The 18,109-nt window shown below is 33.6% G+C and overlaps 1 protein-coding gene across 2 annotated transcripts in view; it reads right to left on the bottom strand.

Moving 5' to 3' along the window:
- Window positions 1-18,109, bottom strand: part of LOC126891888 (1-phosphatidylinositol 4,5-bisphosphate phosphodiesterase gamma-1) — a 212,360-nt gene that overhangs the window by 96,353 nt on the left and 97,898 nt on the right. For both annotated transcript variants that reach the window (XM_050661227.1, XM_050661228.1), the window contains exons 10-11: window positions 10,641-10,913; window positions 2,189-2,341 (exon numbers count right to left, since the gene is read on the bottom strand). In XM_050661227.1, coding sequence (XP_050517184.1) covers window positions 2,189-2,341; window positions 10,641-10,913 — 426 coding nt within the window. The remainder of the gene's footprint in view (window positions 1-2,188; window positions 2,342-10,640; window positions 10,914-18,109) is intronic.

Genomic DNA, 18,109 nt, shown 5'->3' on the forward strand with positions numbered 1-18,109 from the left:
CAACGCTCCATGGTACTATAGGAACAGTGATCTCCATAGGGACCTAGACATGGATACTGTTAACAAGACCATAGAAAAATTTGCCAAGAGTCACGAACAACGACTTCTTCAACACGTCAATGTTGAGGCCATCCAGCTCCTCGACAACACGGATCTAGCTAGAAGACTCAAGAGGAAGAAACCCTTCGAGTTAGTTAAGTGAAAAATAGTGCACGGTGCAAGTGATGGTACAAGTTAAAATTTGTGCAATATATTAACAGAACCTAGGGGGTACTATCGAGTTTGTCCTTAGTCTGAAGTTTTTTAGTAGTAATTTAGGTTAGAAATAAGTTGCTCATTGATCACATTATTTGATCAGATTGTAATGTTCTTAAGCATCTTATTGGTGTTTAATAAATAAAAATAAAAAAAAAAAAAAAAAAAAAATAATTACAGGGGAGTAGCCCTACTAAACGTTGCATATAAAATACTTGCAGTACATATAAAAGACAAGATAACACAAAAGATAGATAATGACATAGGAGAATATCAATGTGGATTCAGAAGAGGACGCAGCACGGTGGATCAAATTTTCCTGCTGCGTGAGATACAAGCGGAAAGCTACGAATACGGAAAATCTACAATGGCCCTATTCATTGACTTTAAAAATATACAGAGCAATGTAAAAATAGATCATCTACCTTTTCTGAATGATTCTCCTCAGACCTAAAAAAAGTAACAAGGGAGAAAAGGTATGTGCACCTTCTTTATCTTAAAAATCATTCTGACACTGAGTATATGAAGTTTTCACGTCTTAGAGCTAAATGTAAACGTTTATCTGCAATATGTTTTAACAACTATATTAAGAGGGATTGAGTCAGACCTAATTAATAATCCTAAATCCGTTTGGAAGTATGTTGGAGTATCTTCGGTAGCTTGGCCCCCTTACTATGCCAATAATATTGCCAATTCTACGAAATTTGCAAAATTACTTATAGTGCATGTGGTGAGACAGCTCCTGTCTGAAAAAAATTTCAGATTCGGTTTCTTTGTGGATTCCTATTCAAAAATGTCCCCTTTAAACAAATCTGAAGGGTGCCGGGCGGAATTTTTGGGCAGAAATTGTTTAAACAATTTTTTTAAACAAATACAAAAGATCACGTTTTTTCGCTCTGGAGCATATATTTTTAGGGTTTTTGGGTCATTCTAAACAAGAATAGTACCTTGTAATTTTTCTTAAAAATTGATAGTTTTCGAGTTATAGGCGATTTAAAATCTGAAAAATGCGAAAATACGCATTTTCGAGCCCTAAAAACTTACATATAAATTAGTATTTTTAAGGTTGCCAGATACTTAAATTGAAGATTAAACATTCAGCTTCAAGGTTCTGAAGAGTGATCGCGTCTAACCTTAATTTATACTGTTGTTTTTTAATTGTTAAATATGCGTATTTATCCGATTTTTGCCGGTGCGGCTCGCTCTGTTTCAAAAATCTCCTATTTTCCTCCGAAAAATATTTTTTCGGAGGAAAATTGGAGATTCTTGAAATAGAGCGCGCCGCACCGGCAAAAAAATCGGGTGGACATGCATATTTATCAATTAAAAAACAACGGTTTAAATTAAGGTTAGACGCAATCACTCTTCAGAATCTTGAAGCTGAATGTTTAAGCTTCAATATAAGTATCTGACAACCTCAAAAATACTAATTTATATATTCGAGTTTTTAAGCCTCGAAAATGCGTATTTTCGCATTTTTCATATTTTAAATCGCCTATAACTCGAAAACTATCAATTTTTAAGAAAAATTACAAGATACCATTCTTGTTTAGAATACCTAAAAAGTCTTACCCAAAAACCCTAAAAATATATGTTCCAGAGCGAAAAAACGTGATCTTTTGTATTTGTTTAAAAAAATTGTTTGAACAATTTCTGACCAAAAATTCCGCCCGGCACCCTTCAGATTTGTTTAAAAAGGACATTTTTGAATAGGAATCCACAAAGAAACCGAATCAGAAATTTTTCCAGATGGGAGCGGTCTCACCACATGGACTATTACTAAAATCACTAGCCAGTTGTGTCTGAGTTAAGCGAACCGAGTTTATGAATATTTTTGTTATTAGAGTTTGGGATTATCCCTATATCCTATATTTTTGAAGTCATGCTGGTCAAACTAATTATGACAATATGATGTTATTTATATAGTACATACCAATTCCTCAGTTTGAACTCCACATTCGAGAGGTGGACAAGCAGTAGAAGGACTTATTCTAACTATCCATTCAAAGGCATGTCCTGGTTGTTTTCCGTAATTAGCAAAAACTCCGTTCATGTCCAAACTGCCTTGTAATGCAGATTCTCCAGACTAAAATAATATTGCTTTTAATATTAAATTATTTAAAAAATAATATATAAGTAAATCAGTAAGTTTTTAATATATTAATCTGTCCCTTGTAAACAGAGGAGTCCGACAGGGCGATACCTTATCGCCTAAACTGTTTACCGCAGTACTAGAATATGCTTGTAAAAAACTTAACTGGGAAGAGCGAGGCCTGAATATGGACGGTAGAAGATTAACAAATTTGAAATTCGCAGACGACATAGTTTTATTCTCTGACAACCTCAAGGAGATATGTACAATGCTGAATGCTACACGAACTTCAGTTAGTGTGTACCAGTGTAGGTCTTAAAATAAACATCTCTAAAACAAAATCCATGACAAATCTAGTACCTAGCGGAAATATCAATATTGGAGACAACGAAGTAGAGCTAATGGAAAAATACATGGACACGAAATAAAGATCACAAGAGACAACCAAACATGCGAATTACGAAGAAGAATAAACCTAACATGGGCAGCCTATGGAAAACTCAAAGACATCTTTAAAAGCGATATACCAATTTCTTTAAAACGTACAATATTTGACCAATGTGTGTTGCCTGTGATGACTTATGGTGCCGAAACTTTCGACATTGACAGCTACAACTTCTAAAATGCTGCAAATACCTCAGAGGAAAATGGAAAGGTCAATGCTGAGTATATCGCTTCGTGACCGACTTAGAAATGAAGACTTAAGACGAAGAACAGGAGTTACCGATGTAATTTCCCGAATCAGTAATGGGAGGTGGACGAAGAGATTACTTGAGTGGAGGCCGAGATTAGACAAAAGAATTAGAGGAAGACCACCTAATCGTTAGACTGACGATCTCAAGAAAATGTCAAGGAATTGGATGCAAAGTGCTCAAAATAGAGCACAATGGACAAAAATGAGGGAGGCCTATATCCAGCATTGGACGCAAAGGGCTGGATGATGATACCTAACAGGGAAGCTCGATAGCTATCAACCGGTAGAGCAGGCAGAATTCCAAAAGGGTTACAGTACAGCGGATCATCGTCTTACCGTCAGAACGCTAGTAGAGAAAGCCACTGAATATCACTTGAACTTATATATTGGCTTAGTTGATTATGAAAAGGCATTCGACTCCATACAATTTTGGGCAATAGAGAGAGCTATGAACAACTGCAGGATAGATTCCGGATACAGAATGCTCACACATAATATTTACAAGAAAGCTACAATGAAAATAAAAATAGATGAGAAAACCAAAGCTATACCAATCAACAGAGGAATTCGCCAGGGAGACGTTATCTCACCAAAGTTATTCACACTGGGACTGGAATAGAAAGATAGAAAGAACAGAAAGGAATAGGAAGACGTGTTCATAGACATTAACTGGGCAGGTAAAGGAATACCTACATGTTAATGGAAGAAAACTGAGTCATTTGAGATATGCTGACGACATTGTCATATTCGCTACAAGTTTCGAAGAATTACAGATCATGATGACGCAACTATTCCAAGCTTCGGAAAAAGAAGGTCTTAAGATGAACTTGGAAAAAACAAAAATAATGACGAATACACCGAACATTAGAAAAATAACGTCGAAGGACATAAATTCAGAAACAGTAAGCGAATACATCTACCTGGGACAGATAATGACAGTTAACAAAGAAAATCAATCTGCCGAAATTACCAGAAGAATAAGTTTAGCGTGGGCAGGATTTGGAAAACTGAGTTGAATCTTGAAAAACACTAAAATACATATAACAATATTTGAAAGCCAGAGTTTACGATCAATGTATCCTCTCTATAGAATAGAATAGAATAGAAATATGCTTTGTCACTGAAAATACAAATTTTATGGACAAAGCTTAATTAAAGTCAGAAAAAATAAATAATATCTAACAATAACAATAACAAATACAATTTTCTGAAATTTGATAAATCGTCAATATAAAAAAATATACATAAATACAAAATATAAGTTAATAAAGTAAAGAAAAAAAAAACAAAATCGATATATTGCAGCAATTTATAGAAATTGCAAAGTGAATATACAACAAAGTAAACTATTTATAGACATAGGAACTAATAAGTTTAAGCTGCTGCATGTGACACCCAAATATAGATAAGTTTGGCTACTTGTACATTACTGTAATTTCTTAGTTAGTCATTAAGAAACTCTTCTACTGAATAATATGGTCTTTTAGATAGATGAGCTTTTGTCATTTTACGGAACTTGGGGAAAGATGTTGCAGATTTGAGTTGTAAAGGAAGATGGTTGTATAGTTTTTTTGCGGAATATAATATAGATTTCTTTACTAACTCAGAGGACGGGATCGGTAAATAGACATCAAAATTTGAATTTCTGGTGGAGTAGTCATGACGAGGCCTTGCTGGAAAGACATGCATGTGTTTACGAATTAAGCAAACAGTTTCTAAAATATATAAAGATGTAAGGGTTAAAATGCCGTGATCTTTGAAGTAAATTCTGCAATGTGTTGTTCTTCTGAGGCCAAACAGATACCTTATTGCTCTTTTTTGTAATTTAAAAATAACATCTAATTGGGCAGCTGTACTAGAACCCCAAAAAGGAAGACCATATCGAAGATGAGACTCGAACAAAGAAAAATATATTAGTTTAGAAGATGCTAAATTGAGTTCTTTCGAAACAGATCTTATAGCATAGCAGGCTGAGGCGAGTTTCTTACTTAACACATCGATATGAAGGGACCATTTGAGGTTGCTGTCTAAAAAAATACCAAGAAATTTTACAGAATCAACGGTAGAGATCTGGCTGTTATTAACAAGCAGGGGTTGAAGAGCACTTTTATAGGATAATGCTACTGTCTTATCCACGTTAAAAGAGAGTAAATTAGTCAGACCAGGTTTTTATCGTAAGCAAATCAGAAGTTATAGTTGCATGAAGAGATGCAATAGTTGACTTGTTCCAAGTGATACTGGTATCATCAGCAAAAAGAAAAATTTTTCCATCGATTTTTAAGTTAGTGATGTCATTTATAAAGATAAGGAACAGTAGAGGACCCAATACTGAACCTTGTGGTACTCCACATACAATGTTTTTGAGACTAGAGTCAGTATCATTTGCTCTAACTAGTTGTTTCCTATTATTCAAGTAAGATTGGAACCAATTCAAAGAAATACCTCGAATCCCATAGAAATTTAGTTTTTTAATCAAAATGTCGTGATTTACACAATCAAAAGCTTTGGCATAGTCACAGAAAACAGTGGCAGTATAAAGATTATTGTTTAGTGCTTGGAAAACCTCATGAAACACAGAAAACAAGGCATCAGTGGTACATTTATTAGTTAAAAAGCCGAACTGATTTTGGGATAAGATGTTGTTATCAATGAGAAAGGACATAAGACGGGTTTTTATGAGTCTCTCAATAATTTTTGAAAGTACCGGTAGTAAGGCAATAGGTCTATAGTTGCAAGCATTAGATTTTTCACCACCCTTATGAAGGGGAATAATAATGGCTATCTTTAGGCACTCTGGGAATTTGCCTCTTTCAAAGGAATCATTAATTAGTGAGACGAGGTTTTCCAACACATTTTCTGTGAGATTTGAGAAGATTTTTATGGATAGTCCATCAGTACTACAGGATGATTTGCTTTTGATACTATTGATAGTTTGGATCAGTTCAGATATATCGATTGGTCTTAAAAAGAATGAATTCGAGAACACTCCTGAATTGGGGAGATAGGAAATGGGATCTTTTTGTGGCAAAATAGTATGTTTCACACACGTGGACACTCACCAAGGCTAATATGGATAAAATAGTAAAGGCACAAAGAGTGATTGAAAGATATATGCTCGGGGTGAGACTTATAGACAAAAAACAAACAAATGGATTAGAAGCAAAACCAAAGTAAACGACGCAGGAGAACATGCTGCTAAATTAAAATGGAGCTTCGCAGGACACAATGTCCGACTGCAGAATATAAGATGGAACTACGAAATACAACAATGGAGACCACGGTTAGGAAGGAGAAGCAGAGGAAGACCACAAATGAGATGGGCTGATGACGTTAAGAAGATTGGAGGACAACAACTGGAAGCAAGTGGCGCTTTATAGAACTGGAAGCAAGTGGCGCCAAATAGAAAACACTCGATTGAATTGGAGTAGGTTGAATTGAATGTCCAAAGTTGGATTATTTAAGGCTGCAGAACAGAAGACCTAACAGGTATGAAAATCATGGGTCAGTGTTGGAGAATCAAAGAGATTTGATATGTTTGACCTCTTTACCTGCTGTACAAATAAAGTATAATGGGAAATCAAAAATGAATAACCATTTTCAATTTCGTTGCAACACGAAACTACAGCGGCATCATATTCTAGTTCAATCAGAGAGTGCAGCAAGCACCTCTACCTGTTTCGAAACTTATTATACTCTGGGCTAATTAGCAAAATACAAGGGAAAGTTATTTACCAGCAATTTTATTGCTGGAATCGAATTTTATGATTGTAGATATTAATAATATACCTATGTATGCAAAGTCCGCAGATAATGTGCTACTTTTTTTATAAACAAAATGGCGCCCGAAAATCGTGTTTTTTTTTTTAAATTTTGCTCTATAACTCCAAAGATTTTAACTTTACACCAAAAACACCCAAATAAAAATTCACCGTAATTAAATTCTGCATAGATTTTTTTGTTTTTTTCCGATTTACTTCGACAAAAATTTTCCCCGGAAAATGCTGGTTTTTCCCACAAAATCTTTAATTTTCAACTAAAATTCTAGATAAGTAATTGTTTATCAATAATTAAAAACCTTTGTAATATAAAAGCTCTTTTCGTAGATATTACAATTCCAGAAGCCGATGAAAATTGAATGAACAGTTTAGCAACAATTGAATTGTTAATTAAGAATTTACGGTCGCTATAATAACCACAATAATTATGACACATAAGAATAACCATGATTTTTGCATAAAAAGACACTGTACCTATCTAATGTACTTTACAGAATTGAAATTAGACTATTTATTAGGGCCGGTTTTTCAGTGCTGGGTTAACCTATTTATTTGTTGGTCACCGAAATATTCATGTTTAATCAGTTTTTCAGTACTAGGTTAGAGCTTAAACTCGTTTAAGTTAACCACGATTTTAACCGATCCTCGTTAGATGGTTTAACTCCGAATTTTGCGGTTACGCTTGCGCATTGGTGCAGTGAATAGTGAATGCATCATGTTTATTTTTTTGAGTACCTGCCTGACAGAAGGGATTAGTTGGGTTATGTTATTTTCTTTCATCGCGGGAAGTATTCTAATACCTCCTTATTATTATAAGGAAATTATTATTATTGAAAATATAAATTATTATCGTTATTATATAGGAAGGAAGGAATATAACTGTAACAGGTATCTATGTTTACATTTACTGTAACAGGATTTAATGCATGATTCCTACTAATATTTAAAAAAATATATTTTATATTTGTCTACACAGCAAAATACTTAATTATTTACCAAAGAGTCTGACTTCTTATTTCCTGGTCAAGCTGTTCAAATAGTGATAAGACCGTGGTCTTTGACAAAAAAAAAAAAAAAAATCGGAAAAAAGTCTAAATCGTCCCAGTAATTCTAATTCTCTTCTGTTATGAAACCGAGGTACACGTTATGAACTAAACAAAGATTCCGAACTTGATATTGCATTGCATTAATTATTTTTTTAATTTGGTTATGAAATTGTCTTTTATTTATTTTTCTGTCAAATTGATCATTATTTCTCGAATTGCACATGCGCACGTACAGTTACTGCTGCCAACAGAAGAAAAAAGTGGTTAGCTAACCGAGATTTTCTTAACTTGATTTAAAGCACTGAAAAACGCTATGAGGGTTAAAATATTGGTTAAAATTTAAACTAGGTTAGCTAACCAAAATTTTAACCGCTCACTGAAAAACCGGGCCTCAGGAATATTTTAAAATTATAAACAGTATGACCTGTAAACCTGTAAATATTAAATTAAATTAAATCATGAAAACGGTATTGGAAAAAAAGCATCAGGACGCTTCTTTTAAAAGAAAAAACGTTTCATTGTGATGAGTGGTTCCTTAGATACAACCGGTCAAAGTTGACCGGCATTTACGGCAAAGATATAAACAATAGGATCATAATTTTCGAACCATCACCTTTTTATTTTTGTCCTCTTTCTCTACACCAATTTTCATATCTTTAAAATACTCATAATTATTATAATACTCATATATTATTATAATAAAAACTATCGATATTACAAGTGAAAATTGCCAAAAATAGCAAAATTCTAATCAAAAATTAAGTTGGAGAAAATGTAATCTTAAAGTTCAAAATCGGTATACGTAAAAAAAAATGCATTTTCTCAGCTTCCCATGAAGAAATTTTCTTCATTCTTTTTTGTTCCCAAGTAACTCGGAGTAGAGCCATCTAACTAACGCATTATTAAATGTCAAACTTGCTTTTGTTTTGTGATAATAGATTAATTTATATGTAAGAAAAAAAACTATATATTCTTTTCAGTTGTAAACTTTTTTTAGATAAACTTACTTACTTTTTACCTTTTAACGTTAAAAACACAAATATTATCATTCGAAAGCTGTATAGTATCTTTATTTAAACAAATTAAAAATTTTTGTTATAATAAATAAATTAATTTATTATAACAAAACAAAAGCAACTTTGACATTTAATAATGTGGTAGTTAGATGGCTCTACTCGAGTTACCTGGGAACAAAAAAAGAATGAAGAAAATTGCTCCATGGGAAGCCGAGGAATTGCATTTTTTTTTAACGTATACCGATTTTGAACTTTAAGATTATATTTTCTCCAACCTAATTTTTGATTGGAATTTTGCTATTTTTGGCAATTTTCACACGTATTAAAGATATAAAAATTGGTGTGGAGAAAGAGGACAGAAATAAAAAGGTGTTGGTTCTAAAATTATGATCCTATTGTTTATTTATTTGAAGTAAATGCCTTTGACCGGTTGTACCTGAGGAACCACTCTTCACAATTAAATGTTTTTTCCACCTACCTCTACCGAAAGTATACTTTTCCGGACCTGATTGTAGGGAGCAAAGTTGTACTTTTCCTCCCTAGGGAGGAAAATATTTTTCCTCCCTAGGGAGGAAAAGTAAAAGTGACGTCATTCATGAAATATAACTTATTGACGCCCTGTACAATATCTATTTTCTATTACGTAAGTATCTATACATTTAACGTTTATTTATAAAACAGAATTATTTTGCAGAATGGTAAAAAACAGTAAATTGTTATTTTGATTTAACAATGTTTACATTAATAATTTGACTTATATTTGACAGTTGACAGTTATATTGTACCTACTTGCTAGTTTTAGTTCTAATAAATTTTGTTGGTTAGTTACATAAATAAATTAAGTAAAAATAAAAAAATGACTTGTTATTTGAGGAAGGTGGAAAAACCATATGTATAACATGGGAGTAAAGTGCCTTTTCCTCCCTTGAATGATTACTGCCCTCCGCTACGCGTCGGGCAGTAAACTTCATTCTCGGGAGGAAAAGTAGCACTTTCCTCCCTTGTTATACAAATAGCTATTTCTTTTAAAAGAAGCGTCCTGCCGCTTTTTTTCCGATACCGTTTTCATGATTTAATTCAATTTAATATTTCCGGAGATATTCTATTTGTTTATAAGCCAAAAAATTGTTTATAACTTTAAAATATTCCTGAGGCAGCTTAAATTCAATTCTGTAAAGTACATTAGATAGGTACAGTGTCTTTTTATACAAAAATCATAGTAAACATAAGTACAGTGTAAAGTTAAAATCTTTGGAGTTATAGAGCAAAAATTGAAAAAAACAGGATTTTCGGACGCCATTTTGTTTATAAAAAAAGTAGAATACTATCTGCGGACTTTGCATACCTATATTATTAATATATACAATCATAAGATTCGGTTCCAGCAATAAAATTGTTGGTAAATAACTTTTCCCAAAAATGGCCTATACTCCGATAATCTGCCCAGACTATTAGTCTCTCATCAGAAGACACATATGCTGCTCTCTCTGACCCAACCAGGACAAACCTCGGCGTGCAGTTACGGACTGCAACGAACGAAATGGCAGGGATGCCCTAGCGGCAACTGCCAGCAAAAGACTAAGTTTTCAATCTAATAGTACATAAAATAATATTAAAAATATTAGTCTACATCCTACCAGATTGAAAACAATGGGAACCTTCTCTGGTTACACCTCCGAAGCTTCTAAAATTTGCAAGCCATAACGGATGCTGAGACTAAACATATGAGAACTATAATAGGAAAATTTAAAGAATACTCACTGCTTCATCTATCTCATGCGTTTCCGACCTTTCGATTTCTCTTACACAATCTTGTGGAAAATATCTCTGCCTCAATCCACCATAATCTCCTTTCCACCATCCTGGACAATCGGTATTTTTGTTTACGTTGGTGATGATCGCATGCTTACAGAAACTCAAGAAATCGTTTTGCTTAGCTCGGTAGTCATAGATGGCTATGCAAGTAACGCTGGAATTAATACTGCTGGGGTCCATGTATGATGGTGTTGTGTATGATAATACATCGTCTTGTTCCTAAAACAGATAAAAAATATTAGTCTAGTTACTGTGGCATTTTCCCTCTAAATTTTTTATAACTGCACCAATTTGAATGAAATTTTTACAGTTAATAGGACATTAGTCAAAAAACATAAGTTATAGTTGAGTCCATGGTCCTTTACCAACGCGTCATTAATACCTGGCGAGATAAAACACTTTTATCTAACATCATTGTCTTCCACGCATGAAACTAAAGACAAACCAGCTACCTGCCTCTTATTTCGTAAAAACACATGTTACTTTTATGAGGTCCCCAAAGCGCTCGAGTGACTGCACATTTAGCATACTTTGCCCCCCTACCATAAATTGTAACTTTTATTAACAAAAATAAAAATTCTGGTAATTATTCTATGATTAAAAATCAATTTAAACAATTTTGGTATCTAGGTTTTCAAATATCAAAAACTATCTCATAGACGCTAATAAACATTCCATTGTTGTATGGAAAAAAGAAAGAACTGTTTAAATCCGTTACGAATAAGCGGATTCCCATTATCAAACACAATCATAATTTTTATGATTACAAGTGTAAAAAATTTGAAAAGGTATTAAATTATGTCTTAGGGTTAGTGCCCAGAAGCTGTCCAAAATCATCATCATTAGAGTTCGGATTTAAAAGCATAAAGAAACGCAAAAAAGCGCTTAAAAAGCATAACGATTTTATGAAAAAAAGCATTTTATTATACAAAAAAAAGCATGAAAATAAGCATATAAATGTTGACAAACCATTTTTTTTTTACGAAAATAAGCCTAAAATATAAAATATATAATCATTTCTAAGCTTAGCTTAAGAACTAGTAAGTACCTATTGTAAATTTAAAAATAACAAAATATAGATAACTGAAACAAAACTGCTTTAACCTAATCTTTATCGCAACGTTTTAGATGAAGGAAAATATCATTTTTGTTTAAAGCATGCAATAACTAAATACTCATTTAAATGTTCCATCATAAAGTTTCGGCGCCGGTCACTCAAAATATTTTTGTATATCGGAAAGCCTCTTTCAACGTCCACACTGGTTATCGGTGCATAATTATACTTTGCGACTACTGCCGGATCCATATTTATATCTTCAACGTGTTCTCCCTTCAAAACTGAAAACATTTTCTTCATCTTTTGAAATCCTTTGGTTTTTGTTAATACATCTTTGACTTTTGTTAATACAATATGACAAATTTTTCCAGGGATACCTTCCATCTATTTTCCAAGACTGTTTATTTTTTGGATCGACTCAACTAATGATCTGCTGTTTCTGCAAAATATTTTATTGTTTCACTCAGTACCGGCGCTAGGGTACGAGGCGCCCGCCTGCAAAACTAGCATAGGCGCCCTTCGGTTTCTTTTAATTTAATATTTTATATCGCACCAGCAGAAAAAATCTCATTTTGGCGCCCCCCAAACAGGGGCGCCCGCCTGCAGTGCATCCCTTGCAGGCTCGTTATCGCCGGCCCTTTCACAGTTTCACTCACAAAACCAAAGTTGCTTTTAATAAAAGCAAGATTGTTTTGTAATTCTGTTTCACCTAAATCTTTTATCGATTTGCTAGCAGTATCTTTAATTTCCAATACGAAGTTTTCAAAATTTTCGAAATATTCGGCGTAGTATAATGCTGCATCTAACCATGTACCTCACTGAGTTAACACTGGTTAAGGTGGTAATTGAGTGTTAGGGAATCTTTCTCTAAAAAGTTGCACCCTTAAATGAGCTTCAATGATTTTTCCCATTTTTTATCAACTCAATAATAAGTGGAAATTGCAGCCGTATAGTCTCAGCAACGCGATTCAGGCCGTGTGCTAGACACGTACAGAGAATTTTCGTGGCGCTGGATTTCGTAAAGAATGTAGGCCAGTATTTTGTAGGTCACGTTTGGGAGGGTAATTCCTCTGTAGTTATCAGAAATTACTTGGTCTCCTTTCCTACGAATAGGTACAAACCAACGTTCCCGTCTTCTGGTAGTTTTACCTACTTCCAAATCAGTTCTACTAGTCGAACAGCAGGTCAGATCTTTTGCGTCATGTTTTAAAAGCTTGGAAATAATGCCATCTGCTCCATGAGCTTCGTTATCGTACCGGGTGTCAGAATAAGAATGGCTCTCGGCCATATCTCAGGAACCGTTTATAGTAGAGCTTTGAAATAAAAAATTTTATAACAAAAGTTGCCTCAGGAAAAGCCTGGAAATTATTTTCATAATTGTGGGTCCAACGCTAGAGAGTGTAATTGAATATCAAAAATAAAAAAATCAAAATTTTACAAAATTTTCCTAATAAAGGGGCACTGGAAATCCGATTATTGTATTATTTATCAAATTCTGCGCATATTTGATTTAACAAGTTTAACTCTACCTTTGCAAATAAGAGGTGGGGGTGAGTGGGAACCTTGTTATGAAAAAATGGCTGTAAGTCCAGTTCTGCTATATCAAATTTTGAAAACTGGGTCTTGTTGAAGACAGATCTTTTTCTTCAATGTAAGCGTGATAATTTTGAACCATCCTAATAAGTAATAAGCCAGCTGGGAGGCGTTATTTAATTTTTTTCAGAAATCTAGTTTGCTTTGGAAAATATTAAATACAAGTATGCATTTTTAATCACACTTTATAAAATTAGATTAAATTAGCAATAGAATAGCGAAAACCGCATGTCGATACCTTCTTTCTATCTCAAGATATCTCGAGAAACGTGTAAATTTTATACATAACTGTTACTATCACCGGTAAACTAAGTTAATGAAAAGTAGTGTGCTGTGGAAAAAAACAAAATAACATTTTCCAGATGTCCACGTATAAAAATATAATTAATTAAAACAACAATATAATGAGAAGCAATACTATTAAAATTAAATATAACACAGAACAAAAAGAACTACTTAGTGACGACCTAAATATTCAAATTGTTGCCCATCATACACTACTCTAGAATACATTATCCAGAGAATACTAAACGCCATTCAAAGCATATCGAGAGCAGAAATTGAGACTGCTGTTCAGTCTACTCTTGAAAGAGTAAATGTTTGCAACGAAAATGATGGGCAAAAATTTGAACGTTTATGTCATCACTAAATAGTTGTTTTTATTTCTTTGTAATAGGGCTTTTCAACGCTTCTCATTTGTTTCGAGCCTCTGTCATATGCCGTATAATCCGTGTATAATATTAATATACGAGATATGAACGAGGCTCGAAACAAATGAGAAGCGTTGAAAAGACCTAATATACGTTGAGAGCCGGAAAATGTTTCTTTGTTGTTTCCATAGCACACTACTTTTAATGAATTATTTCGTTTACCGGTGACAGTAACAGTTATGTTTTTAAATTTACACGTTTTGTAAGATATCTCGAGATAGAAAAACGGTATTAACATGCGGTTTTCGCTATTCTGTTGCTAATTTTGTCTAATTTTGTAATATGGTATTAAAAATGCATGTTTGTATTTAATATTTTCCAAGGAACACTAGATTTCTGAAAAAAATTAAATAACGCCTTCTAGCTGGCATATTACTCAGTAAGTTGGTTCGAAATCATAACTTTTACATCGATGAAAAAGATCTATCTTCAACAAGACTTTAACTTGCAAAATTTGATTAAGCAGAACCGGACTCACAGCCAGTTTTTCATAACAAGGTTCCCACTCACCCCCACCTCTTATTTCCAAAGGTAGACCTAAACTTGTCAAATCAAGTATGCGTAGAATTTTATGAAGAATACGACGATCGGATTTCCAGTGCCCCTTCATTAGGAAAATTTTGTAAAATTTAGATTTTTTTATTTTTGATATTCAATTACGCCCTCTAGCGGTGGTCCCACAATTATGAAAATAATTTCCAGGCTTTTCCTGAGGCAACTTTTGTTATAAAATTTTTTATTTCAAAGCTCTACTATACACGGTTCCTGAGATATAGCCGAGAGCCATTCTTATTGGGACACCCGGTACAATGTTTTATCGCTTTGATGATTTCTTCCTCTGTGGGATGTTATATTTCTCTTTTTCGTCGCCCATGCCTTCGAGCTGGATTTCTGTTCTTGCAACCTATTAACGATTTTCAAATCGACTCTTAAAGCTATTTTTGCAAGAAATAAGCAAAAAATTAAAAAAATACCTTTACAAACTCTTATTTTTAAACAATTTTATGTGCTTTTTCGGTAAAATTGTGAAACTTTTGGATATAATTTACCGGACTTCACCTTTAGTATTTAAAATCAAATAGCGAACTTACACGGTTTGTATTGGTTATAAGCGAAAAATGATGTTGAATCTTTTGCATATTCTGGTTATTACATATTGTCATCACCAAAATCAAAAGCCGTTGTTAGATACCCGTCTTAAAAAGTATCTTAGAAAAATCATCCCTCTTTTCAAATATCAAAAACTTTCTCATAGACGCTAATAAACATTCCATTGTTGTATGGAAAAAAGAAAGAACTATTTAAATCCGTTACGAATAAGCGGTTTCCCATTATCAAACACATCATAATTTTGATGATTACGAGTATAAAAAATTCTAAAAGGTATTAAATTACGTCTTAGGGTTAGTGCCCAGAACTAAACCTGTTCAAAAACGTAGGATTAATTAGAAAAGCAGTATGGAATCCCGCTCAGAAGAGTACAGGTTACAGTACATAAAGTCATCAGTAGATAAAACTTCTTTCCTCGCGTTAAAAACAGGCGCGGACCTACAATATTTGATAAATATTAAAATTTTACAGGAGAACGAAAACAAAATATTATTTGCTTCAATTATTTATTTATTTTTCGGGATTTTATGATTTTTCCGTGAAGGGAGAGTAGCCCAGTTCTTATTATTTTCTCAAAGTAACCCAGCAAAAAAAAAAAAAAAGAATTTGTGTGTACTTTGTACGCACGTAAGAAGTTATTCTTCTATTATATAATTTCAACGAAGTAAATATACTTAACAGGTTATTTGTATTTTATTTAAATATTAAACTAACTTTCTTATCTACCACTTTCAAAATTTTTTTATTAAAACAACCAAAAATTAAAAAAAATATATGAATCGTCCAGGATTGGAACCCGCGACCTTCCGATCTTGACCCAACGCTCTACCAACTACGCCAGCGAGCTTCTTGTAATTGACACGTAAGCTTCGGATATAATTACACAACACGGCGACAAATAGACATAATATAAAAATGTTATACTTACATAATATTTTATTTTACTACAGAGCAGTGGCGGTTGGTATATAAGTGCTGCGGAGCTGCAGAACCACCAAAATAATCCAAACAAAATTACTTTGAAAATTAAATAAAAAATATCACTACTTATAAAATCTAAATTCATTTAGATGGTTTTCGTGCATGGCCGCCTTTATTTTAATCTGTCGTCCGTCGCATCTCATGGCGATAGGAAGTCCCACTTATTTGACCGGACCGGTGCTACTCCGAGCTGTGAACTGTTAAAGATATCCCGGATAATACCCGCTCAACCCTCGCCTACACTTTTCAGGCGACGACTGAAAGCAATATTTGAGCTGCATTTGTCGCAGTTCGAACTAGTGTGTAGAAACCTACGTTTAGTGTAATTTTAAATAATCGGTGATCGCGACGCGACGACTGTTAAAATAAGTTGTCCTGCACGTAATTCGGTATTTATATTAAGTATATGAGATAAAAGTGCTGTTCAGGATGGATGTTATTTATAATTTGATTAATGTTAAGAGATTCTTTAAATATTCTTATGACGAAAAACTAGAATTAAAATGCAAAGGACGTCCTTTGCCGGATATTAAAATCGAAAAAGAAGGATCAAGCCGAGGGAAAAATTACAAACGACAATTTAATTGCGATATTTATACGAGAAATAGTTGGATATGTGGCTGCAACAGAAAAAACGCTCTTTTCTGTTTTCCTTGTGTACTCTTTGGAGGTGATAAGTCATGGACGCAAGTTGGTGTAACAGACTTAGTACATTTAAGTGATAAAATAAAAAAGCACGAAACTTCTAAGCATCATTTACACAATCAAATGGAATATGCTTTATTAGGCTCCGTGAATATTAAAGAACAGTTAGATTCTGCATACTGGATAAATATTCAAAAATTCAATGAAGCTGTAACAAAAAATAGGTATGTTCTCTCAAAAATTATAGACTGCATAAAATTTTGTAGTGTTTTCGAATTGGCGCTTCGGGGACACGACGAGACACAAACATCCGACAATCCTGGAATTTTTCGCGGCCTCATAAATTTTACTGCTGAATTGGATAGAACTTTAGCACAACACTTGGAAGAATCGACGGTTTTTAAGGGCATTTCTAAAGAAATTCAAAATGATATTTTGGACTGCATGTTGGAATTATGCCAGGATAAAATTTTGGAGGAAATTCGGGAATCTCCATATCTAGCTGTCATGGCCGACGAGACTACAGACATTTCAGCAAAATCACAAATGGTTGTAGTATTTAGATATTGTCGAAATGGAGCACCGGTAGAACGATTTTGGACATATTTGGTACCTTCAAAATTAAATGCAGATACTTTAAGCAAAAACATTTTCAGTGTTTTGGATCCTATCCTGGAAAACTCAAATAATAAACTAATTGCTCAGAGTTATGATGGGGCAGCGGTCATGTGTGGACAGCACGCAGGAGTTCAAGCCAGAATCAAAGAAAAATATCCATTTGCTCATTTTGTACACTGTTACGCGCATCAATTAAATTTAATAATGTCTAAGGCTTGTTCCGAAAACTCTCAAGTTAGACTTTTTTTTGGAAATTTAAATGAAATCCCTACCTTTTTTAAAAATTCGCCACAACGAGTGGCAGTTTTAGATAAAATCGTCCAAAAGAAAATTCCTCATGGCGCTCCAACTCGCTGGAACTTCAATATTCGAACTGTTAATGTTGTGTTTGAACATCGATCTTCTTTTATCGAATGTATGGAAGAAATAGAAGAATCGTTTGATAAGGCAGCTGTCTGTAGTTCAGCGTCTTCCATTCGAAGAATACTAGTGGATCAAAATTTTGTTTTTTGGTTAACATTTTTCCATCGCATAATGCCACAAGTAGACGTTTTGTATAATGCCCTTCAAAAGACTAAAACGGATCCTTTGGAAATCAATAAAAAGGTGACAGATTTCGAAAGATACATGAATTCAGTTAGAAATTCAATAGATGATACCATTGACCAAGGTTCTAGTTTATGCGTTGAACCATTACCAAC

This window comes from Diabrotica virgifera, chromosome 9 (assembly GCF_917563875.1).
Source record: "Diabrotica virgifera virgifera chromosome 9, PGI_DIABVI_V3a".
Classification (NCBI taxonomy): domain Eukaryota; kingdom Metazoa; phylum Arthropoda; class Insecta; order Coleoptera; family Chrysomelidae; genus Diabrotica; species Diabrotica virgifera.